Source organism: Anomaloglossus baeobatrachus, chromosome 4 (assembly GCF_048569485.1).
Source record: "Anomaloglossus baeobatrachus isolate aAnoBae1 chromosome 4, aAnoBae1.hap1, whole genome shotgun sequence".
Lineage (NCBI taxonomy): Eukaryota > Metazoa > Chordata > Amphibia > Anura > Aromobatidae > Anomaloglossus > Anomaloglossus baeobatrachus.
Genome location: NC_134356.1, coordinates 348851172 through 348878634, shown reverse-complemented (window position 1 = coordinate 348878634; position 27463 = coordinate 348851172). Strand labels below are relative to the sequence as shown.

The 27463-nt window shown below is 44.3% G+C and overlaps 1 protein-coding gene across 1 annotated transcript in view; it reads right to left on the bottom strand.

Annotated features, from left to right (window-relative positions):
• IL17REL (interleukin 17 receptor E like) overlaps positions 1 to 27463 on the bottom strand; it is a 356565-nt gene that overhangs the window by 275201 nt on the left and 53901 nt on the right. The window contains exons 2-3 of the mRNA XM_075342547.1: positions 7481 to 7508; positions 3683 to 3832 (exon numbers count right to left, since the gene is read on the bottom strand). Coding sequence (XP_075198662.1) covers positions 3683 to 3832; positions 7481 to 7508 — 178 coding nt within the window. The remainder of the gene's footprint in view (positions 1 to 3682; positions 3833 to 7480; positions 7509 to 27463) is intronic.

The window sequence follows — 27463 nt, the reverse complement described above, 5'->3', positions numbered from 1 at the left end:
CTGAGCTACAGCCTGGTCAGTCCCTGTCCAAGTGCTGATTGTCCTTTACCTATGCTTCTATTCTTTTGGTTTACGGTTATTAGGTATTATCAGTAACTCATTTTCTCTGTCATATCACATCTTGAGTGGGACTATTGATACTCTCCTAATACTAGCCTTCTCTGCTGGCTATATTTCTATGTGGATTACTGCTAAGGAGTTCCACCCCGGCAGCTAAGGGATTTTGGCAGAGACCAGTGTTGTTTTCTTTGTGTTTTCTCTTTTGTCTTTCCTACATTTATCTTTTGTTTTCCGTTAGGTTGTTAGAAGTTTACTCTAAAGGCCACTTTACACGGAGAGATAAATCTTTGGCAGATCTGTGGTTGCAGTGAAATCATGAACATATTGTTCCATTTTTACACAGCCACAAACCTGACACTGATTGTCCACAATTTCACTGCAACCACAGATCTGCCAAAGATTTATCTGTGTGTGTAAAGTGGCCTTTACTTGCATTTATTATTTCTCACTTGTGCATGTTTTATATTTCCACAACTTGGATCTTGTCTATCTTGATAATGTAGTGTTAATAATCTCAAAGAGAAGAAATTATTAATATTTTAATTATTAATTATTAATAATCTCCCCTATGGTTCTTCAGGAGGCACAAAAAACAACTCAATGATTTTTCAAAGAGACAGGTCCAAATTGTGAATTTCTAGTTGTGTAGCTAGGGATATTCCAGTCTGTGCAAAAATCATTAGGGTTTTGTGAAGCTAGGGGTACTAGTCTGTACAGGAACCAGTAGGTTACAGGTGGTGCTGCAGTGAGATAGGTATTCCAAAATGGGTAAAGTGGTAATATAGCCTATGTGCATAACAAACTCACCTCCACCATTAACTGACCGCTTTCTCAGTACATTGAGTATAGGCGGAAAGCTGCCAATCAGTGGTGGGGTAGGTATTATACAGAGTTCATTAATATGAAGGACTATATCATGACAGCAGGTTTACTAATTCTATAGTGATAATCTCCTGCTGATAAAATTGTGATTTTATTGAAACTATGTCAAGCATCTCAGTAAGGCTGCTTTCACACTACGTTTTTTTAACATGCGTCATGAACGTTTATTTAACGCAAAAATGGATCCAGTGCAAATGTGTTTTCATTTCAATGCATTTGCAATGGACTCGCGGCAACATGTGTTCACATGCGTTTGCGTGCATTATAGTAAGGATCCAGCGACTTGCAGTTTTTTAACTTTTTTTCAAAAACGCTACTTGTAGCATTTTTGAGCTGTGTCCAAATACTGTTTTTCACTGGATCCTGACTAAACTGCACACAAACGCATATGAACGCTGGCATGCTGATAGACAGGATCCTGCTTGCTCTACTGAGAATGCCCAAAAACCAGCCTGGCGTGATCAGTCTCTCTCTCCCCCTCCCTCTCTCCCCCTCCCTCTCTCTGTCTCTCCCCCCTCTCTCTCCTCTCTCTCTCCCCCGCCTGAGAGCGGCGGACGCTCATAACCAAGGTAAATATCGGGTAACCAAGCAAAGCGCTTCACTTAGTTACCCGATGTTTACCTTGGTTACCAGCGTCCGCAGCTGTCAGATGCCGGCTCCCAGTCTATCACGTTCAGTTCCCCTCACTCCCGATCACATGACTTCAATGCCCGCCCATAAACTTCAAGTGACAGGATCCTGCAAAATAACAGATGCGTTTGCATGCGCTTTTCTTTGTAAACACAGGATCCACTTTTACAGAAAAAAAATCGTTCATGACGCATGTTAAAAAAAACGTAGTGTGAAAGCAGCCTAAGTGACACAACACTGGAATCATGGTCTCTGTCTCTACATCATGCAGCTCTTAGAACAGGTGGAAAAAGTCTGGTGATAGAATCCTTGAAAAGATTTTATTTTATTTAGCAAAGAATAAGTTAACAGAAAGTCAGGAAACCACCTGAAATGTATGATTTTAAGATAATTTCTATTGAATCAATCACCTGTAAGCAAGCTCATTCTACTATCAAAGTGTATAATATTTAGGGAGACCATGAGGAAGGCAAATCCCATTGGAGGTTAATTAAATGAACCAATCACCAGGATTTTTGTATATCAGCTACAGCCAGTGCTATACTGGCACTATCAGGCTTATTCTCTACATACCTGTAGTAGTCAGCTCGGATGTTTAGGTTTTGAAATCCAAAAAAGTAAACTTTATAAAATCAGCTACTTCTTGAGTGACAGCAGCTGAGGAGCAGATAATATATGCAGAGTTATCCCCTCCCCCTGTTAGAATTAGCATAAGCATTATACAAACAATTCACTCTCTCTTGCAGGACCTGTGTGAGGTCATACCCATGTGACCTGGTATCCAGCTTTGGTGGCTAAGGCCCCGCCCCTTCTGGTCACATGGGTATGACCTCACACAGGTCCTGCAAGAGAAAGTGAATTGTTTGTATAATGCTTATGCTAATTCTAACAGGGGGAGGGGATAACTCTGCATATATTATCTAATGCTCAGCTGCTGTCACACAACAAGCAGCTAATTTTATAAAGTTTACTTTCTTGGATTTCCAAACCTAAACATCCGAGCTGACCACTACAGGTATGTATAGAATCAGCCTGATAGTGCCAGTACAGCACTGGCTTTAGGTTGTATAGGTAAATCCTGGTGATTGGTTCCCTTTATCAATATCAGTGTATATGCAAAATTAAAAGTCAGTGGTACGGTTTTTGTGTTCTGCTTTGTTCAATTTATTTAAAGTGACACTATAAGACATTTATGTTGCCCAAACCACTGGCAGTTTGAATCAGTATTGGGCTGCATATATTTTACCCTGAAAAATTGAGGGGAGTCAGATGAAACATACTGTGTAGAATCAGGCATGAACCATGCTTATTGAATCACAATTCCAAGGCTAGTACCTGGAAGCTTTCTATGCTCCTCTGATATCTCTCCCCTATGCGTGTGTAGAGAGAGACTTGTCAGCTTAGGGGACAATGGTGGGGAGAAGCCTCAGGGGACTGGCCTTGTACTAAAGTATATTTTCGCTATATTATGCATTGTAAAACTGTAAAAAAAAATACACCTACAATAACGCAGGCTGAGCATCATGCATACTATTGATTCAGGCAGAATAAATCTGAGGATAGGTAGCTATATGTGCTGCATTAAGAATTAAGACCTAGTGCTGATGTTCCCCTTTATATAAAAAGTTATTGTGCCTCAAAACTCAATATATTTCCCACATGCATTAATGATATTAGTCTAATAGAATTAGGTGATAGTCCATCACTGGACAACTCCTCATGGATAGCCCAATTGTGCAGTACTAAATAAGAACACAGTATACTTTTATCCCAAACGAGTGATGTTCCAGCTTTCTCCGCAGTATGTCCAGGGTCAGTCATGTTGGAAAAAAAAATCACGTGAATACTGCAGCCAATCAGTGGATGCCGATCAGCTGCAGTCTGCATCAGAGGGCACTGTTTGGCTGTAGCAGTCACATGACAATTTTATGCTTCTGAGATTTAATGCAGAGATCAGTGGAATGGTGTCCATCAAGAACATACGTATACTGTATTTTTCTTTAATATTACACATGGGAGGTATTCATAACCAGTTGTCCAGGAGTGTCCCTTCAATAATTTCAATACGATGAATTTTTGGACATTGGCAGATATTACACAGAGTTCATACCATCAAGATTTACCGTTCCAGTTATATTTAAATGAAGAGAACATCGAGCAGCGGGTGGACACTTCATAACTGTAGATATTCTCATATGTTCTAGAATATTAGGCGTTAATGATTGAGGCGCTGTCCGGCAGAATAAGTTCAACATATCATCTGTAAGTAAATGTTCATATGTGAAGTTATTTTGAGTGCTGAAGTAATAATAATAATAAAAATTTTATTCATTTACATAGCGCTATTAATTCCACAGCGCTTTACATACATTGTCAATACTGTCCCCATTGGGGCTCACAATGTAGAGTCCCTATCTGTATGTCTTTGGAGTGTGGGAGGAAACCAGAGTACCCGGAGGAAACCCACACAAACACGGGTAGAACATACAAAATCCTTGCAGATACTGTCCTTGGTGGGATTTGAACCCAGGACTCCAGTGCTGCAAGACTGCAGTGCTAACCACTGAGCCACCGTGCCGCCTAAGTAGAAAGAACAGTTTTAGTGCCAACAGAATCTGTCATTGAGTGAGTGATTAAAATACGGATATCAGAATAAAGTAGTATTAGCGGGTAAAATTATATCCACAATGCAAACAAAACTGTTGGAAAAACGTCCATCAGGTGCGTTCGGAGGGACAACAGGTTAACATTTGTGAGCATTTTACATCTTATTTATGCTACTTTTGAGTGACTTGGTCTTTGGGGCTTATTGTTTGCCCCGATATCTTTCATTCTTTATTTCTTTTAGTTCTACAGCATTTGATATCTATATTGTGACATCTGTACCAGTGACTGTCCCCTCTATTGATTGTCGACATACTTAGGGAGGCTATTCGGTAGCAATGTTTTACACCTGTAACTTTTTTGTCCGGCTATTCTAGAAGCTTTGGGGTTATATCCTAGCTACTTTGTCTTTCTCCCTGCCTGATAGTTTAGAATCAGTTCCAAGTGCCAGTTTTAGCCTAACTAGCTTTGGTGTTCTGTGCATCTCAGCTCCTGTATCTTAGTGGAGCCTTCTGATACTGACTTCAACTTGTTTACTGACTAATCTCCTGCCTGATGATCTCTACTTCCTGCTTCTGACCCAACTACTTGACAGTTATTAATGCCAGCTGTCACACGAGTATGGTGAGCGCATTCAGACCAAATGAGGTCTGAGACACAATGAAAAACACACCTAAAAACACCACAGTCAAGGGGGAGCACCGGGAACACAACAATGTCACCTGAGCTGTCCCTACTCTCTTAGCCAGTCCCTATACAGTCTCCGCAACTGTGCCAAGCAGCACCCTGGGTCCCCCGAGAAACCCTATAGAGGCCCTAATTAGTGAGAGGTAGGTGAGGTTCACTAGAGCCACCGCTGCACTAAAGAGACAAAAGGGTAGAAAGACAAACAGGGAATAAATAACCAAAATAGAGAGGGTACAACTTCAGGAGAAGCCACAGCAGCTCCTTTCACCAAGGCGGCTTTCATATAATTGGTTTGTATAGTCAGCAAAGCTTGCTGGGGACCTCACTATTTAAGCACAAGGGGGTGTGTCTACTAAGTAGGTGCAGCTGAGCTCAACTACAGTTAGAGACTGCTAGAGAGGCGGCCAGCAAAAAACTGACATTAACCATTTAGGTACTGAAGGAAACGAAACCACATTTAAATGTGGGTAACCCAATAGAGATGAGAGGCTGTCACTAGTCTCCAAAAACAGGGAGACAACCGTGACACCAGCTTGCACCACCAAGCAACCAATCCCATGGCACCAGTCCAGGGATCTTTGTGTAAGTCCATATTCCTGTATACGGGTTAAAGCAGGCAGGACAGGACAACCCCTGGGATCTGGTAAATGAAATGGCTAGTGCCTAGACTGTTTGTGTTAGCCATTTTTAAAGCAGCCAGGTAAAAGTGCCCCTGTGACATATTTATCTTTTAAATTAGAATTTGACTTTTTTACTGACCACTTGGTATAATATATTATATTATGACTTCTGATTTCCAGCTCTATTGCACATTTACTGATTCAAGTGTTAATGAATTTTTGTCAATGTGTATTATAAACCAATCTAATATATAAAGCTGAGTTTATGTATGTATGTGTGTGTGTGTGTGTGTGTGTATATGTGTGTGTGTGTGTGTGTGTGTGTGTTGTGTGTATGTGTGTTGTGTGTGTGTGTGTGTGCGTGTGTATGTCCACTAAAGGAATCCGCACCGTCGCATTTACAATCACGAAATTTTGCACAGATGCCTCATGTGACTCAGGAAACGTCATAGACTATGTTTTGATAGGAAAATTTAACCCCACACTTTACAGTTACTCTCCAAAATCCTGCCTCCATTAAACTGAATGGAGGTGGGAGCTACAGGCTATTAATAGCAACTGTCAGTGGTTGCTATAGGAACAAAATAAACTGTTAGTATAAGAAGCTTATGTGTGAGGTAATAAGATGTCGATGGGGAGATGGATAAAGAGAGACAGAAAGAGACAGACAGAGAGAGACAGATGGGGAAAGAGACAGAGAGATAGAGACAGAGAGAGACAGACGTGGCAAAAGACAGCCCTGGAAAGAGACAGCCCTGGAAAGAGACAGCCGTGCAAAGAGACAGCCGGGCAAAGAGACAGACCTGGAAAGAGACAGACAGACACACACATAGAGACAGACAGAGATAGAGAGAGACAGACAGACACAGAGATGGAGATAGATAGACTGATACAAATACAGAAAGAGAGATAGAAACAGACAGAGACATAGACAAACACAGACAAGGAAAGAGATAGACAGAGAGACAGACAGCGACACACAGACAGAGACTGGGAGAGAGACAGAGAGACAGTTACTATCCCGGGCAACACCCGGGTACTACAGCTAGTGACTTAATAAATATTTGGTCCTTGCCTGTTCTCCCCACCATTTCTATGCCTGTCTGTTGCTTTTTTTTTAATAAAGCTATTATTTTAATTATTAATAATAGTTCTGTATATTTTATATTGCTATTTGGATTGCACATTGTGTATTAATCATAGGTGCATGCAGACACAACTATTAAAATGCAATGTATAACACATAAGGTTTGTTTGACATATATTAAAAAAGTGCTTAGTCATAGTGTAAATGTGGTAATCACCTCTGAATATTCATATCAGGAGATCCACAAACCTCCATGCATTTGTAATGATACTTAGTAGCAAATAAATGAAATGGGTTAATTACTGACACTGTTCAATACAACTGCAGACTGTAATCCAAAGAATGATTTACAACAAACTTGACCTACAACATACGCTGCATGGATTTTATGGAATAGGACATTGCTAGTTACTACCTGTGTAATTGTTTCTAGCGCAATGGAAAATATGTGACGTGAAGAGAGTAATTGGTGAGAAAAGCACACAGACTGGAGTTCCCTCTATATCACGTACGTAATGAGGTCAAACAAGTATTCTAATGAAGCGGAGAGAAGGGAGTGAAGCTCTGCGTAGAACACATAAAAGAATAGTTCAAAGAACTGCCCTGCCTTCTAAAAAAGCGGAAGCACTAGTACACGCGTCATCCCTGCAATTAGCAGCACAAAACGTTCTTGAAAATGCTGTTCTACTTACATGTTGTCATACATGTCCTATACTTTCTCAGTGAAGACAGTTGTGAAAAAGACAACAAATGACACAAAAACTCATCATTAATGTATTTTGAAAAAACACTATAAAATACAAAAATGTGTGAATTGTTTCATTTTGCTTTGTATATATAGATGAATTGAAAATATCAGCTACAAATAAATGTTAAAGTGTAATTTTCTTAAAGGAATCAATGTACTTACGTGTTGGTTTGTATTTACAATGAACTCCCTAAAAAAGAACATAGAGGCATATTAATAATGACATTGGCGTATATTCTCATACAAAACTATGTCAATGGCATTTTGAAATAAAAGAAAGTATACAAAATAAAGAAAATGTTGTTGTTACACATCAAAGAAAATGCTAGTTTTCTGGTAAACTGGTCCTATCTACAAAAAAAACTTTTATGTATCAATGCATTTAACACCTTCTTGAGAGAGCGATTTTCTGATTTTTACATTTTCATTTTATCACAGTCTTTTTCCAAGAGCCAAAACGTTTATACTTTTCTGTCGATATAACCATATGAAGGGGATTGTTTTTTAAGGATGACGTGTATATTTGAATCATATTATCCATTTTATCTTATATTGTACTAGAAAGTAATAAGTAGCAGTAAAATAGGGGGGAAAAAAAATCCAATTCTGTAATTACTTTTTGTGGTTTTTTTATTTAGAGTTTTCACACTATGGTAAAACTGACCTGACACTATGATTCTCCAGGTCAATACCCGTGCAGCAATACTGAAAATACCTAGTTAGGTATTTTTTTTTGTTTTTTTTTTCAATGGTGAAACAATATTTTTAAAATTTGTTAAAAAACAAAAAAAAACTTGACTTGAACCAATGATCATCCCAGTATGTCATAAGTCATTAAGTGGTTAGGTAAAAGGGTATTTCCATGAGGATTCTACTTCTAGGATGCCTGTAGCATCGCCAGCGTTTTTCCTATGTAGTGATGCTTCCAGTGAACTGCCCAATCATTGTTTTCCAATGAAGCTCTGGTCAAGATCACGTCCAGAACAGAACTTTATCTAAAGTCCAGCTGAACCCGCAGAACCCAAACCTCCACCGATCCGCTCATCTCTAAAACTGAAACATTGATTAAAGATAGTGAAACTGTTTTATTTAATTCTTGACCATCCTTAAAAAAGTTTTGAATCTTTGTAATATACTTTATTACTTTGTTTTCTTTCCTTCTATGTTTAAGGCGTAGGACACACAAGAAAAACACTGCAAGTGAAATGCGGTAAAAATATTGCGATAATGCGATACCGATATTACGCTATGGGGCAGCTCCCATGAGCGATTATTTTCTCAGCCCTAATCGGACCGAGAAAATAGTCGCAGCATGCTGCGAGTAGAATGAGATCCTGTTCCATTCGCACCCATGCAAGTCTATGGGGCAAGAGAAATATCTCACTGCACTCGCGTTACACTGGTGTAATGTGAGTGCATTGCGAGAATCGCAATAGCCGGCAATGGAGGAGATAGGGAGATAAATCCCTTCCTCCCCTCTGCAGCTGTGGTCTGATCGCACGATTGGACCACAGTCACATGATACTCGGCTCCCGCTGTGCTTCGAGCATGAGCCAAGAGTCATACGCGGACACGCAGTAATCCCCGTGTGGCCTCGGCCTAGCACCATGCTGAAAGTGCTCAGGAAAACATGGAAGGGAGCCAAGAAACTTAGGGGTACTTTGCACTTTGCGAAATCGCTACTGCAATCTTGTCGGGGTCAAATCGAAAGTGACGCACATCCGGCACCGGTAACGACGTCGCAACGTGTAAAGCATAGAAGCACCAATAAACGATCACAAAAGAGTCGAAAATCGGTGATCTGTGTAGTGTCGGTCATTTCCATAATTTCGCTGCAGCGACAGGTACGATGTTGTTCCTCGTTCCTGCGGCAGCACACATCTCTGTGTATGAAGCCGCAGGCGCGAGGAACTTCTCCTTACCTGCCTCCACCGGCTATGCGGAAGGAAGGAGGTGGGCAGGATGTTTATGTCCCGCTCATCTCCGCCCCTCCGCTTATATTGGCCACCTGCCGTGTGACGTCGCTGTGACGCCGCACGACCCATCCCCTTAGGAAGGAGGCGGGTCGCCGGCCAGAGCGACGTCGCAGGGCAGGTAAGTGCGTGTGAAGCTGCCGTAGCGATAATGTTCGCTATGGCTGCTATCACAAGATATTGCATCTGCGATGGGGGCGGGGACTATCGCGCTCAGCATCGCTACAATCGGCTAGCGATGTCGCAGCGTGCAAAGTACCCCTTACTCTCTGAGTATATATCTGAGCAAATCTTACCTAGACCTGCTGTTTAAATCAGTTGCTAAGACAGCATAAAGGACTTGACAGACATGACAGACAATCCAGCACTTTCAGCATGGTAAGGCCAGAGTCACACTGACATATGACTCGCATGAGTGCATTGCTAGAAAATCTCGCATTGCACTCGGCCCCATTTAAGACAATGCTGCAGCTCACATCTGCAAGTTTTTTCTCAGCCCTAATCGGACTGAGGGAAAAAAAATCGCAGCATGCTGTGACTGTCTGCAAATCTCAGCTCACTCGCACCCATACAAATCTATGGGTGTAAGTGAAACATTAGACTGCACTCAGATGACATCCTGGTGCAGTGCGATATACGCACAGGCTGACAATGGAGGAGATAGGGGGATTAATCCTTCCCTCTCCTCAGCAGTTGTGATCTGATCGCAGGATCGGATCACAGTCACATGACACTCGGCTCCCTCTCGCAGTACAGCAGGAGTCGAGGGTCATTAATATATCGCATCCAATGCTCTCGCATCTCATGCCATACCATTGTGTGAATCCAGCCTAATAGAGATACAAGGAAACATCACTAAATGCAATATATAACAAACATCAATAACTTTGCAAAAGCTGATAAATAGTTACAGTTAAAGTCTCAACACTCCTTAATGGCTGCCCTCAGAACTTACAGTCCCACGAATTAACAAATGATGTCAAATAAAGGCAAAGGAACTGATTAGACTTTATTAGAAAACATGGAGAGAAGCCTATTGAGCTCTCTAATGAGAAGAAACCAACATTATTGTGTACCAGCATTATGGGAAGCGAATGGAAAGGAGGGGATCATGAGCCACAGGTATGCCCAATGTCACATCAACAGCACTGCAGGTAATTAATCACTCAGCAGCTCTGCCACTGTAGAAAATGGTAAAGCATTGTTTTTTATTAGTTAAGAAAAAATGAATTCTTTAAAACCACCTTTAAACATTGTAGCGGCAGTGTTAATGCATGGTATGTATGGCTGCCAATGACACTCACTTGGTCACTGACGTGTGTATGAAGTTAACTGCTGCAAAGCTGATATGGCGGTGCTTCAAAGAACACAGAAATATTAACAAATAGCTTCTTACAGTCTACCTGTTATTTCACAGAAAAGCACAGTCTTGTTGTCTTCTTCTGCCACAACAAGTTAAAACTAGTTATGTTGAAAAGCACACACCAGCCTAATATATGCAGAAAGTGTCCTGATTCTCATACTGCGCGGCTTTCCATTTTCTCTTTTTGAGTAGAGCGGCTTTCTCATTATTTGGCATTTTACCAGCACTAAAAGTACTGGAACTTCTTCTCCCTCCCCATGCATTGCTCTTGACATCCATTGGTTTCACAGCTTAGTAACTGAAAGCCTACCTTCCTGATACAGCTATTTGCAGTTTAAAAGAACAGCCAAACAGACAATCTATTTCAGCATCTCTGCTGCTAGCTATGGATCACACTTCATATCAGGCAGCGGACAGCCATTAGGCTATGTGTCCACGGGAGAATGTAGCTGCGGATTTTTCTGCATCAAAATCCGCAGCTTTCCCGCAAAATCCGCACCTTTTCAAAGGTGCGGATTTGCCGCGGATTTACCGTGGAATTGCCGTGGATTTTTTATTTTTTTTTCCCAATTTTAAAGCCAAAATCCGGATGAAAATCCGCAACAATAATTGACATGTTGCAGATTTTTCCGGATCAAAATCCGCACGAAATCCGCTGCGGAAAAATCCGCAGCGTGGGAACAGCCTTTCCAAAATGCCATAGAAATGGCTGGGAAGTACCTGAGCTGCAGATTTTTGGGAAATCCGTGGCTTTTCCGCGAGAAATCCGCGGCAAAATCCGCGCATTTTCCGCAGCGTGGGCACATAGCCTTAATCAGAAATGAGACATCAAGTGCAAGAAACTTTTTAGTATTTTTTCCGGGGTAAAACAACAGCATTATTAAAGTGTTTATAAGTAAAGCTAAATGAAATGTAGGTCACAGTTTGGTGGTGTGCTTGAATTCCATTCCAAATAATTTGTAAAAAAAAGAAAGGTCTACGTAATAAAATGGTTGTAATCAGGTTCCTAAACTGTTGGAGCAATATTTTTTTTTCTTTTTGGACATAAAATAAGACGTCATTTTCATCTCATCAGGTTAATCTTTATAAATATAATATTTTAATATTACTGGGTGGCATGGTGGCACTGGGGTCCTGGGTTCAAATCCCACCAAGGAGAACATCTGCAAGGAGTTTGTATGTTCTCCCTGTGTTTGCATGAATTTCCTCCCACACTCTAAAGACATACAGAAATGGAATTTAGATTGTGAGCCCCAATGGGGACAGTGTTTCTGATTTATGTAAAGGAATATGTTAGCACTAGAGTTGAGCGGATTGGTTATAATGAGAGAGAGAGAGAGAGAGAAAGAGAGAGGGAGAAAAAAAAAAAAACGGATCAGGATCGTGCACCCCGAATCCCGGGTACTTGTCTGACTCGAACCGGGCTCTCAAACCATGCGGATCCGGATTTTGTGGATCCGGATCCGCTCAACACTAGTTAGCGCTTTATAAAAATAAAGACTATTAATATTATTAAAGATTATTACTACAGTATTACATATGCATTCATTGTGTCAAGAAATGCATATGACCTTATGACTGCAAAGGGAATCCCATAGTAGAGAAATTAATTACCATTTATATTCTCAAATGATCAATTAAGACTTTTCATTAGACGTCTTAAAACGATGACTAAGTTTTGTTTAATTGAATAACTCATCATTAAATGGTTACTATTAATAAGCTCATTTAATAAGAAGTGCATTCACAGAGTGCAATGTCTTTGTATGTTATGCAACCTGTTCCTATTGCTTCAATTAGAAATTGCTGCATACAAGATCTGTTGTGCATTTTTTGTCTCTGGATTTTCAGATGATAAATCTGAAGCAAAATATAGTTGCAGCAATGTGTATAACATCTGAACAAATCTCACCTACAGTCATGGCCACAAGTTTTGAGAGTGGCACAAATTTTGGTTTTCACACAGTTTGCTGCTTCCGTGCTGTTAGATCTTAACCAGATAGTTCTTTATTTACTGAAGTACAATTGTAAACATTTCATACATTTTTTTACATTTTTGTTAGCAACTTAATCAAGTTTATTCAACAGTATTAACTCTTACTTTTCAAGACGTCTACAATCTGCCGGGGCATTGTGGATATCAGCTTCTGGCCTAAATCCTGTCTAATGGCATTCTCTAATCCAGGGTTCCCCCAACTCCAGTCCTCAAGGGCCACCAACAGTGCATGTTTTCAGGATTTCCTTAGCATTACACAGCTGTTGGAATCATCACCTGTGGAGGTGAATAAATTATCACCTGTGCAATACTAAGGTAATCCTGAAAACAAGCACTGTTGGTGGCCCTTGAGGACTGAAGTTGGGGAACCCTTAAGGGGGCTTTACACGCTACGATATCGTTAATGTTTGATCGTCGGGGTCACATTGTTAGTGACGCACATCCGGCGTCATTAACAATATCGCAGTAACACTTACCAGCGACCTTAGGCGACCTCAAAAATGGTGAAAATCGTTCACCATGGAGAGGTCATCCCAAACTCAAAAATCGGTAAGGGTTGTTTAGCGTTGTGATTCATCGCTCATGCGGCAGCACACATCGCTATGTGTGACACCGCATGAGCGAGGAACGTCTCCTTACCTGCCGCCGGCCCCAATGCGGAAGGAAGAGGTGGGCGGGATGTTTACATCACGCTCAGCTCCGCCCCTCCGCTTTGATTGGCCGGCCGCTGTGTGACGTTGTGGTGACGTCGCTGTGATGCCGAACGTCCCTCCCCCTTGAAGGAGGGATTGTTCGGCAGTCACAGCGACACCGCCGACCAGGTAAGTATGTGTGATGCTGCGTAGCGATAATGTTCGCTACGGCAGCGATCACAAACAATCGCATGCGCGACGGGGGCGGGTACTTACACGGTCGCTATCGCTACAAATTGCTAGCGATATCGCTACCGTGTAAAGCCCCCTTTAGTCTAATCAGTGCTTCGACTTTGTACAATATCTTGTTTTTGTTTGACTACCCACTTTTTGAGCACTGACCATGGGTTATCAATGGTATTGAGATCTGGGGAATTTCACGGCCATGGACTCAATATTTCAATAATTTGTTCACCCACTTAATCCCCAGTTCCTTGTAACATGCTGCTCCATCATGCTAGAAAAAGCATTGCTCATCCCCAAGTTCCTTCTGGAAGGTTGGGAGCTGTTCTTGGAGGATGTTTAGATACCTTTCTTTATTAATGGCAGTGTTTTTATGAAATTTGTGAGTGAGCACACATCCTTGGATGAAAAGCAACAAAGCCCACACATCAATGGTCTCAGGATGCTTGTTGCCATAACCCAGGACTCGTGGTAGTGCCCATCTTTTCTTGTCAGGACAATCATTCATTGACCCCGAAGCTGATATCCAGCATGTCTGGGCGAATTGCAGATGTCTTAAAAGATAAAGGTCAATACTGTAAATATTGAGTTTCTGCATAAACTTAATGTATTTGTCAATGAAATGTTTAAACTTATGAAATGCTGATAACTGTACTTCAGCAATTATTGAAATATTTGATTAAAAGGTGTAAAAACACTTAAGCAGCAGACTTCGCGAAAAAAATAAAGTTTGTTGAAAGAGAACCTGTCAGGTCCCCTCTACTCTCCAACCCATCTGTATGAATAAATTCTCTGCGAAACCAGCCATGTATAATGTTATTCACTTAGCTCAATATTTAAAATGTTTCTATGCTAATTAGGTCTTTGACTAGTCGATGGGGCGTTAGTTCCCCAGACTAGTAGGCCGTTTTCCATGATATTACACCCCTGTGGGAGTGATAACATAATTTCTACGAATCAGCGTCACCACCAACTCTTGGAAATCTCGCTCATGGTTTTGATCACTCACATTGAGCCTCTAAAGCCAGGTGTACGAGTCCTGGCTTCAGAGAGGCGCACTGCACTGCAGAAGTGCAGAAGCTTTTTTTCCATACATGTGCAGAGCAATGATCAGAATAGGCAATGCGTACATCCAGCTTCAGATACTCAATGTGAGTGAGCAAAGCTACAAGCATGCACACACTTTCCACTTGGTGGCGATGACCTTGGCTCATGGAAATCAAGTTATCATGCCCAAAGGGGCGTGATAACATGGAAAGAGGACTTAGGGTACCTTCACACTTAGCGATGCAGCAGCGATCCGACCAGCGATCTGACCTGGTCAGGATCGCTGCTGCATCGCTACATGGTCGCTGGTGAGCTGTCAAACAGGCAGATCTCACCAGCGACCAGTGAACAGCCCCCAGCCAGCAGCGACGTGCAAGCGACGCTGCGCTTGCACGGAGCTGCCGTCTGGAAGCTGCGGAGACTGGTAACTAAGGTAAACATCGGGTATGGTTACCCGATGTTTACATTAGTTACCAGCGCACAGCTGTGTGTGCAGGGAGCAGGGAGCCGCGCACACTGAGCGCTGGCTCCTTGCTCTCCTACCATAGCTACAGTACACATCGGGTTAATTAACCCGATGTGTAATGCAGCTACATGTTCAGAGAGCAGGGAGCCGCGCACACTGCTTAGCGCTGGCTCCTTGCTCTCCTAGCTGCTGTACACATCGGGTTAATTAACCCGATGTGTACAGCAGCTACATGTGCAGAGAGCCGGAGCCGGCAGCACAGGCAGCGTGAGAGCTGCAGAGGCTCGTAACTAAGGTAAATATCGGGTAACCACCTTGGTTACCCGATGTTTATCTTGGATACAGCTTACCTCAGCTGTCAGATGCCGGCTCCTGCTCCCTGCTCGCTTCATTTGTCGCTCTCTCGCTGTCACACACAGCGATCTGTGTGTCACAGCGGGAGAGCGGCTTTGAAGAAAACGAACCAGGGCTGTGTGTAACGAGCAGCGATCTCGCAGCAGGGGCCAGATCGCTGCTCATTGTCACACACAGCGAGATCGCTAATGAGGTCACTGCTGCGTCACAAAAAGCGTGACTCAGCAGCGATCTCGGCAGCGAGCTCGCTGTGTGTGAAGCACCCCTAACTAGTCTGGGAAACTAAAGCCCCATCCTAATCAAAGCCCTATTTAGCATAGGAAGAGCAGAGATTATAAATCCTTTTTTTTAAAAAAAACAACATTTGAGTTAAGTAAATAACATTATACAGGGTCGATTAGGCAGAGAAGTTAGGCATACAGATGTGATTGCTGCTGGGCTAGAGGGTATAGGGGACCTGACAGGTTCCCTTTAAGTCAATTTTTTTTAGCCATGCCTGTAAATGCTGCTGGCAATTATCATACAGAAATTGACCAGCATTACAGATTGTAATATTTTCAGCATAACAGTATAGTTTTATTTTGTTGGAGATTTAAATCAATGAGGAAACAAACTGTGTTGCAGTTTTTGGTACAAGTTACCCACGGATCCTCAGGAAAGTACACACTCCATCACGCATTCATGCATGATCCACCGATGGTGTCACATCACGTTTTCCAGTGATGACATTTACATGTGGCAAGGTATCAGCACGGAAAGCATGGCATGAAGGGATATCAGGAAAGGATCCACTGATGAGGCATTGGCGTGAGGGTTCCAGTGGAGATGGCTGTAATGATTTGCTTTTATTTTTTTACGGGGATGCAGGGAAATCCATAGAAAGAGTTAGATAATTTGGTTCCGATCTTTATCTAGATTTGCTGCAAACCTTTACTGCAAATCTAGTATGTGTGAGAGTACCTAAACATAACTAGATCTTCACCATATACAAGGACATTCTCATAATCAATTTGCTTTTCTATTGCCTCTATTACTATGCAGGTAGCTCAAACTGTAAATAGTCTAAATGCCTCATGCGGAGCACTGCACGACTGGCTTTGAATATATTTTCTAGCTTTTACTTCCTCAAGCAGGATTTTTCAGTTGTGAAACAAGGAAGTCTATTATTCATTCACACCAAAAAATTCACACAAAACCCAGCCAGTCTGTCATTTATTTCCTACTTGCTTTTGCCCATATTCTTCAGGTACTGAATACATTTAAGGATTTTAACGGTTATATTAAAAACATTTAGTTCTTGTGTCCCAGAAAATCAACCTCCACTCTCCCACTCACCACCCACCAACTCCTTCTCACAATCCTGTGTTTCATTATAAAGTCCCCCATAAATACTAGACTGAACAATGATTTGTCCGACAGCTAGCTCTCCCCATACACAAGAACATTACTGAATGCTCGATGCAAAAGCTGCTACCAGATTCCTCTAGCAATGGCTTATCTCCAGAAAGAAGACAAGGATACTCAGTTGGAAATCCAACATGCTGATCTTTCTCCATCCCATTATCAGTCAGGGGAGAGTTGGGAGGCCACCATGCACATTAGATTGTTATTTGATTGGGCGGTTTAATGTGCATGAGGACCTCAGGACAACAACAAGCGACAGCACGGGCTTCCAACAATTGCTTTGTATGCAATAGGACACAAGCATCAGGAAGATCTAGCACTTGACTAAGTTCCTGCCCTTATGATTGTCACATGGGAAGAGGAAAAGATCAAAAGTATCACCTGTGTTCCCTGCACAATTTTAACATTTTCCTAAAAGTACAACTGAATTGAATACTACTCTGGGCAAGAGAATCTCCTGGTTAGTAATTAATTCACATGTTTAATGTGTCCTTAATCCTTTCCTGAGTGTACACATATGTGACGCCCTGGGCAAGCCAGGGGTCACAGGTCATAACACCACCACACCCTACACCCCAGTTAGGAACACCAAGGCTAACCTAAAATCCTTGTTGCCTTCCTCCAGGGGCTGATGTCCACACCAGGGGGTGGGCCAGGCGGTTGGCTCCGCCCACCGAGGAGTTCACAGCCCTGGAGGCGGGAGAACCAGGCAGTACAGTTTAGGAGGAGCAAGTAGAAGGAAGTGGTAAAGGAGGACAGTAGGAGTGGAGAGAGTGCAACAAAGGAACAGTTAAGAAAGCCTGAAGCTGGTCTGGGTGTGTGCCCCGGACTGAGACAGCAAGGTCAGCAGACGGCGGTGACTGTCTGCAGGGGTGACTGCTTGGAGGTTGCTGGAAGGACCGCGGACGGGTGGTGGCCCGGCGGTACCGGAGCGGTATACGAAGAGCAGTCAGCACCAGTGACAGAGGCCTTTCGGATCCCGGCAAGGCTAGGAGTCACCGTGAATTTGCCAAATCCGTTAGTGAAGGGGACCTCTGGGTCTCCCAACAAGCAAGTCCCGATTGAAGGCAACAGTCCAACCGTTACAGAGAGACACCGCCACCGCCAGGGCACCAGTTTCTCAGGGCCAGCGCCTGCGGGCAAAGTAGGGCTCCTCCGACACATATCCAAGTGGGAACCCATCGCAACCATCATCATCTTAGGTGCAGGAAAAGGGACCGTCACCGTCAACTACTGGGGAAAAGCAAGTGCAGCCGTCCGTGGGAACCGTCTTTCCAGCCGTGTGTTTTACCGAGAACTGTGTCATCGTCTCAGGCTGAGTGAGTACCACAGTGCCGCAAGGCACAGCGCTGCCCCCGCGTCCCTGCACCCCACCAAGCCCTGCATCACCAACCTCATCACTGGGCCCCAGGACAACCAAACCCCTACCCACGGAGGGGAGGACTATCATCTAGCTGCTCCATACCATCACTCCCGGGATCCCCATACAGAGCAGCGGTGGTGTCAACAAATCACCACAACCGTGGGTGGCGTCACGGACAATAAACTATTCCAAAACCCAATCCCCTTTCACTCACGGGCGAGGAGCGCCGCTCGAGTCCCCGGGATCCGGCCCATCGCTCGAGCCACCGAGCAGCAGCAGCAGGCCGCAGCAGCCGCAGCGGCAGCCGGACCCGAGCAGTGGGAGAGCGCGGCGTCCCCTCCTCCGCCCGCGACACATACAGTGCATCATAATGAGGAATGTGTTCCCACATTATGATGCACACTTACAGTACTAACCAAAAGTTTGGACACACCTTCTCATTCAAAGAGTTTTCTCTTGAAGCTACTCAAGAGAATGCCAAGAGTGTGCAAAGCAGTAATCATAGCAAAAGGTGGCTACTTTGAAGAACCTAGAATATTAGACATATTTTCAGTTGTTTCACACTTTTTTGTTAAGTATTTCATTCCACATGTGTTAATTCATAATTTTGATGCCTTCAATGTGAATCTACAATGTTCAGAGTGATGAAAATAAAGAAAACTCTTTGAATGACAAGATGTGTCCAAACTTTTGATCTGTACTGTATGTCATGGTGATTATGTCGGGACAGCAACTTTGTCTGCACAATGATTTTGGGAACTTAGCTTAAATGACACCTGAGCTCCTGCAGTGCTTGTGCCAGCATTTTATCTGGCTGTTTATTAGTATATGTAGCGCCCCACAGGTCCTGCAGGGCTACTTGTCACCAGGCCAGTATTTTGGGGTTGCTGTGACTGGCCTTACCCGGCTCCGTGGCCCCGTTGGCTACATGAAAAGAGGGTGCAAGGGGGATGGGGGTTTTGCTTTGCAGTGACACCCATGGTGCACGGTCAGGTATTAGCAGCTGCTGCGATAAGTTGCTCTCCTCCCAGGCTGACGTTACCACAGCTCAGATAGTCCAGCTTCCCATAGGTGGAGCGGGCCCCAGGGAGGACAGTGGCGACGGGGGGAAGGGCCGTTGGCGCCAAAGTGCGTGGCGCCGGCGCTGGTAATAAGAGGCTGAGGCAGCAGTTGCGGGTCCAGGTCTTTTACTCACAGTTCTTAGGATGCTGCACTCAGGGTACAGGTCATCGCCATGCTGGGCCCTAGCCGATCCCGGATGAATCAGAGGTCACCACCGGTGTTGTGGAGCGTGTGAGACCTTCCTCCTTGCGCCTTGTAGTGTGGACCCCCATGGCTTGAAGCTACTTGGCGACCCCAGTGTCCTTGGCTTTAGTTACCATCCCGTTCGCAGGCCGCGCAAAACAATTATGGGCCCGACTTTATGGCTGGCTGCATGTGGGCAGAGACCCGAACTGACAATCAGTGGCTTCCAATGAAGTTTGCGTCAAGTCCAGATCTAGAACAGAACTTTATATAAAGTCCGTCTGAACCACCAGAACTGAACCTTCTTGGGTCCGCTCATCTCTAGTGGTTACTAAAAAAATAGGTTTTCTAAATATTGTTGGAAAAAAATTAAAACTTGCTCAAAACTTTAACCCTTCTAAAATACAAAGAAAAAAATTACATTTAAAAAATGATCGGTGGGATGATTTTCTAGTTTAAGAGTATAACAAAACATAATTTGAAAATTGCTAATGTTTCAAAATTTTCCTCAAATTTTAGATATTTTAATAAATAAATGCAAAACATATCAACCTAAACTTATCAAAGTACAATGTATCTGTGACGCCCTGGACTAGCCAGGTAGTCACAGGTAGGCCCTTGCACAAACACCTTCCCCTAAAAAGGTACCAGCAGCCAACCTTAAAACCCTGAGTCACCCCTCTCAGAACTTGACGTTCACACCCAGGGGGTGGGTCCAGGCAGTTGGCCACGCCCACTGAGGAGTTCGGAGAGCCTGAGGTGGGAAAAACAGAGAGTTCAGAGACAGGAGTCGAGGAGAGTGGTAGCAAAGTTTGGACGTCTGTCAGGGATCTGGGTTGGAGCCCGGATACCCTGTGGCCAGGAGGCAGACGGTGGTGGCCACCTGCAGGAGCTGGGATTACAGCCGGTGGAACTGTCAGGGACTGGGACCGGGTAGTGGCCCGCCGGTACCGAACCGGGGAACCGATTGGAAACCGGAGCACCAGGAGGGGTACTCAGACCCAGTATGAGGCCCAGAAGACACTGGACCGAGTCGAATTCACTGATTGGGGTCTAGACTTTAGGTCCTTTCCCACCCAAGACCTGACTGAAGACAACAGCCCAACCAGAGGGATAGAAAGCCACCGCCCAGGCATCGAGATCCCACGGGCCAGCGCCTGTGGGCAAACGAGCTCTACCAACACACACAAAGCTGGGGAGCAGCCTACCGTTGCTCAGGCATAGGAGTCACCATTCTACTAAAAGTGAGGTGCAGGAGAAAGGCGGAAACCACCAACCTGAAAAAGGGGAAAAGCGCAGCCGGCTGCGGGCACCGTCCACCATCTTGTTTGGTTTACCAGAGACTCTAGTGTGTCTGTAATAGTGAAAACAACAGTGCCCTCGGGCCGCGCACTGCGCCGCACCGCACCAACACGCCAGCACGCATCCATCTCCCGCCTCAGCACCTCCCTCGGGCCCCCGGGACCATCACCCCCTACCCATGGAGGGGTCAACACCATGCTGCGCAACACCGTCCCCGGGAGCCTAGTCAACGGCAGCGGTGGTGTCCATCCATTCACCACAACCCGTGGGTGGCGTCACGAACTTAACCCTCAAAAAACAACCGCAGCCCCAGCCGTGGACCTCCCCATCGAACACCACCCCTCACATAGCACCAGCATCCCTTCAGAGCGACGTGACCCCCGGGTCCGGGAGGAGCTCGAACCACCCACCGACGAGCCCAGATCCGAGTGGCTTGGCAGCCGGCCAAACCCCGGGGCGGTACACATCAAAACACAGCTACAAGTTTTTCATGAATTCCATAGAAGTACCTGTATAATGGCAAGTCTTCTTACAGTGTGAGTTGCACATACAAGGGGCTGCTGATAAGTCTTTGGCTTTGCCCAGAAAGAAACGGAAGAGGATGATGAAACTTTACATTTATTCCACATACTCTCCACTGATGTCAACAAACTTTTTACATCGGTATTCCAAGTTCTGTAAGCCTAGCAAAAAGAAGGATTTTGATTGTGCCTCAAACCAGGCATCTGTTGCAGCCATGGCATCAGAAATGGTTTGAAATTTGGTACCCTTGAGGTTTTCTTCAGGTTTAGAAACAGATAATAGTCGGATGGAGTTAGATCTGGTGAAAAAGGTGGGTGGTCAACCAGCTGGAAGCCAGCTCTGCCAGTTTTGCCACGGTTGCTTGTGCAGTGTGAGTGGAGGTATTGTCTTGCAGGAACAAGATTCCTTTGGCCAGCTTGACATGCCTTTTGGCCATCAGAGCTGCCTTCAATTGGTCCAAAAGTTCCATGTAATACCTTGCATTGATGGTGGAACCCTTTGAAGGTAGTCCACTTGCAGCATGCCCTCCTTATCCCAGAACACAGACGTTATCACCTTAGTGGCTGATTTTTGCACCTTGAACTTCTTTGTACGAGGAGAACCACTCTGCATCCACTCTTTTGACTGCTACTTGTTTTCGGGGTGATACAAATATATGCAGGTCTCATCCATAGTGAGCAGTTGATCCAGGAAGTTCTTATCTGTCTGGAAACTCGGACTGGGGAGTTTTCACTCGCATGCTTCTCTCATTTGTTGTTAAACATTTGGGGACCCACTTTGCAGATAGCTTCCTCGTGTCCAAATGTTCATGGATAGTGACACAAACACATTTATAGGAAATCACCATGATGTCTGCTATTGCTTTAGCTGAAATTCGTTGATTCTCCAGTATGAGGTTGTGTACAGCATCGATGATCACCAGAACAACAACCACTCTTGGTCATCCAGGACGTTCTTCATCATTGGTGCTGAAGTGGACCATTTTAACTTTGGCAACCCAGTTCTTAACTATGGAATATGAAGGGCATTGATTCCCCAATGTCTGCTACATATCAGCATGAATATCCTTTGCGGACTTTCCTTGCAGAAACAAGAATTTGATCACTCCTCTGCTTCCAGTTGGTGTGAATCTTGCATTAGACTCTTTTTGTTTTCCCACGTGTGTAGAGCACTGTTGCCATAAGCAACAAACACAAAATTTTGAAAACATATATTAGACACATAAGAATTCATGTGATGTAACATATGTTACCATAGAAACAAAAAAAGATCACAAAGCCAAAGACTTATCAGCCACCCCTCATATTAGTTAAATAGCATTCGTTTTGGGGAGAGTGTGATGGTCGAAGTAAGAGACACAAATTCTATTACTGATTTGGAATAAGGGAATAATTAGAATGATGATCGGAGTATCACAGTTATGACGAATTCCTGCCATTACACTGAGATGTCAGAGGCAAGCTTCTTGAAGGGTTGCACGTAGATTCATTAAAGTTTAAGGCTGTTTTCATAGATGCTTCAACAGATCAATAGTACTCAGAAAAGTAGCAGGAACAAGTCCAAAATATATCTGATTTGCAAATCAAACTAATCTGTGCGCTGTCCATTACAGACATAGACATGTAAATTCAGCTGAATCTGACAATTTTGGTTGACCATCTGTTAGGTATGGGGGGCCTTCTAAATCTCTCCTGATCATATCTGGGGAAGAGTAGGATCAGCAATTGGAATTTCAACACCCAATGCTTTTGATTTCAGGGGATGTAAGCCACTTTCCAAGTTGTCTGGAACAGCACAAATCATAGGCTAAAGATAGGCAACACCGGCATCACCAGCCCAAGTGCTAATTGGAATGATCAGAAGATGACGTTCGAACACACCATTCAGTGAGCAGAGGCATCATCTGACCTCACAGTGACCACTCTATTCTGCCTCATTCCAGCTTGGAGACGCAAGGAGAATGGTCCCTGTGTCATTTTGCTGCCAATCTCCTGGGCTTTCTGGTGCCACAGACTATTTTCGGCTGGAAACACACTTATGCGTGTAAAATCGGTCCGAGTTGCATGATAAAAAGTCGGATCAGTGTGCAATGCAACTGCACTGCGATCCTGGGATTTTTCTCATGATTGCAGTGCGTGTGCAATGCGTGTTTGATGCGTATGGGATCCATTTTTACTATGTCATCTGCCATTCAGCTCTGCTACATGGCCGCTGACAGCAGACACAGACAGAGCCACGTAGCAGAGCTGAATGGCCGCTAACAGCAGACACAGACAGAGCCGCACAATCAGAATGAAGTTGGATGAACTTCACCCGACTTCATTGTCATCCTGCGGCTCAGTCTGTGTGGCATGGCCCCTGATTTTCAGGTAACTGGTGAAGGTCTCACCGGTGACCGCAAATTTCTTGAGTGACCGCAGTTAGCCTCGCGATCAGCGGTGCTGTCACTGAGGTTACCCGCGGCCACAGCAGAAGTCCTCCCTCTGAGATCTGTGGCCACGGGTAACCTGAGTGACGTCATCGCTGATAGCGTGACTCACTTCAGTCGCTGCGGGGAGCTCACAGAGAGCGGTCGTGGTCTGTGACCGCTCTCTGTCTGCTTCTCATGTAGCAGAGCTGACAGCGTCGAGGGACCTCTGTGGATTACGTCGGACATGGAAGGGTATTTGGGGACTTGAATAAAATGGTGAAAGAGGGTTGGATGTTTTTGTTATTTATTTCAAATAAAGGATTTTTTGGTGTATGTCTTCATTTTCTTTAATCTTACAGGTTAATCATGGAAGGTATCTCGGGGAGACGCCTGCCATGATTAATCTAGGACTTAGTGGCAGCTATGGGCTGCTGCCATTAACTCCTTACTACCTCGATTGCCACCGCACCAGGGCAATTCAGGATGGCCGGGTACAGTCCCGGGACTGTCGCATCTAATGGATGCGGCTATTCCGGGCAGCTGCTGGCTGATATTGTTAGGGTGGTTGGCTCCCCATAACGTGGGGCTCTCCATCCTGACAATACTAGCCTTCAGCCATGTGGCTTTACCCTGGCTGGTATTAAAATTGGGGGGAACCGCACGCCGTTTTTTTAAAATTATTTATTTATTTATTTTACTGCATGATATAGACCCGCCCACCGGCAGCTGTGATTGGTTGCAGTGAGACAGCTGTCACTCATCGTGAGGGCGTGTCTGACTGCAACCAATCATAGGCGCCGGTGGGCGGGTAAAGCAGGGAATACGAGATTGAATAATGAGCGGCCGGCTTTTTCAAAAGAGGAGAAGCCGCCGGAGCAGTGTGAACGCCGTGCAGCGCCGCGCCGGTGATCGGGGATCGGTGAGTATGAGAGAGGGGGGGAAAGGAATAGACCGACATGGACAGAGAGAGAGATCGACAGAGAGAGAGACCGACCAACAGACCGACCGACAGAGAGAGAATAGAGATCGAGAGGGAGAGACCGACTGACAGAGCTAGAGATTGACCGACATTGTGAGACCTCACTCATTTCCAGTGTTTTGTGAAACATGCGATAAATGTATTTAGAAAACCGAATGTCATTAGGATGGTGTGAGTGCTGGTCCGTGTGACATCCGTTTATGTACCCGCTCCCATAGAGTTGCATTGGAGAGACTCGCGTGAGAAACTCTCCAAAACGCAGCATGCTGCGATTTTTTTCTCAGTCCAATTTGGACTGAGAAAAAAATAGCAGATGGGAGCTGCCTCATTGATTAACATGTGTCCGAGTGCAATGCGAGAATTTCTCGCATTGCACTACTGCGAGAAAATCGCAAGTGAGAAGCCGGCCTTAGCCTGTGCCTCCACTTTTAGTGCTGCTGTTGATTGAAGACAAGAAGAAAGAAGATCTTCATGTCCTATTTTTTTCCCCGCTTTTATCCAGTCTACACCAATCCCTCGCTTTGCCATTTCACCCTTCATCCTTCATCATAACCCATTCTGCATCCCCCCTTCTACCACTAAGTGCTGATCAGTGCTTGAGTGCGCAATTGTTGGCAGTTTTTCTTTGCACCACCTCCACGCATGTTTCCTGCAGCCACCTAGCGCCGATCAGTGATACACATCACTGATCGGCGTCTGTGCTCACTTTTGGCTAAGACTCTTTTTTTCCTGTCTTTTTCCTCCTTTTTACACTACATCCATGCGTGCATTCTGCACAACTGAGCCACTGATCAGTGACACACATAACTGATCGGCATCCATGCTTGCTTCTGGCCAGTACTTTTTTTGCCTTTCTATTTCTTTCTCCCCTTTTGCACCGCATCCGCGCAGGGATATGCAGTACTCGGTTCCGGGCAGAGTCTCTATTTGGAATGTCACAGTGGTGGCCATTACCCGGTTCCGTGCCCTGGGCCCTTTTTTGTAATTGCGATATTTACAGGGGATTGTTGAATAAAATTTATACGTGATGCCACTTGCAGTGTTGCGGCTAAGTGTAGGGAGCCGCCACTGCAGAATGTCTCTACTGGGGCTGATGGTATTGGCAGCAAGTAGGGTTTTGACCCAGCGGGTGTATGGTGCAGTGGGCGTCGGAGGAAGAGAGTCCACGCAGGTATTCAGCAACTGGTTTACTCACTTGTTTTGAATTGGTAACTGGGGGCCCGAGGCCGGCTGGTTTCGCATCCAAGTTCCCTTCGTCCCAGTGCTAGTCTAGTTTCTCCGGTACCTTCTTCCCCTGCACCTGTCTCTGGTAAGTGAGTTCCCGTGGTATGGAACACAGGGGGGCCCCGTTCTATTGGTGTCAGTGACAAGGATGGTATATACCTCCTTGGCCGAATACCGTCTTTGGGATATGCTGGACATTTTATTTTTCCTATTTGTAGTGTGTGTAAAAAAAACCACATTTTATTCAGCTGTGTGTGTGTGTGTGTGTGTGTGTGTTTGGTATATATTTTTTTTACTTTTTAGAAAGGAAGGAAAAAAAGAATATAAGAAAAGAATATAGAAAGAAAAAGATAAATATAAAATAAAAATTATATAAAAATTTGGTAAAATGAAAAGCAAATTTACTAAACGGACACCAGCAGAAACCATAGCTTAGCGACCACAACTAAATTACGCTAAACATAATTCTATGCAGTAGAAAAAACTGTAGTGTAAGAACTACAAGGAATTTCCAGTACATTTCTGAAACTACAACTACCAAATGGAAATCAGACATGCATACCAATTTGATGCAGGGTATGATGTGAGCACTGACAGGCTCACCCCTTTATTTTTATTTTGAATATATAAACCTCTGGATATGGTGCTGAACATATGCACTAAACTTTTTTGGTCGACCATGGTGAGATCTGTTCTGAGTTGAACCTGCTGTATGGTCTTAGCCATAGTGCAGCACAGTTTCAGAGTTTTGGTAGTCTTCTTATAGCCTAGATCATCTTTATGTAGAGCGATAGTTTTTTTTTAAGATTGTCAGAGAATTGTCTGCCACGAGGTGCCATGTTGAACTTTCAGTGACCAGTATGAGAAAGTGTGTGAGCAATAACACCAAATTAAACACATGTCCTCCTAGTTCACTGAAATGTGCCCGCCAATTAAGGATATGAATATTCACTGCTCCCTATGCTCATAATCCCACCCACCTCTTTGTGCTGAAAGAGGGAGCAGTGAATATTCATATTCTTTAATAGCAGCATACATGACCACCCAAAAGCTAGCTTTCTACAGCAGCAGGGCAGTCATGTGTGCAGCTATTAAAGAGAATAATTATTCACTGCTCCCCATGCCCATAATCCCGGGCATGTGGAGCAGCGAATATGACTACAGCTGACGTCGGTGTAAGTAGGTGCGCATGACAGTGACATCAATGACAGCATCAGAGGAGGATATTGGTTGAGTGAAGGGAAGATGAGTATAATAATTTTTGTTTGTTTGTTTTACTTTGTGCGGTGTGATGGAAGATTATATGTATCAGAATGCGGGGAATGGGGACATCTATAGCAGGATAGGGCCATGATGGGGGCATGTATACCGGGATAGGGACATATACCAGGATTAAGCTATGATGGGGATATCTATACCAGGATGGGGCTATGATGGGGCCATCTATACCAGGATGGGGCTGTTTTATGCTTTTAATTATATACGATCTGACATCAGAAACAGACTAAAGGGGGCTTTACATGCTACGATATCGTTAATGTTTTGTCGTCGGGGTCAAGTTGTTAGTGACGCACATCCGGCGTCATTAACGATATCACAGCGTGTGACACTGACCAGCGACC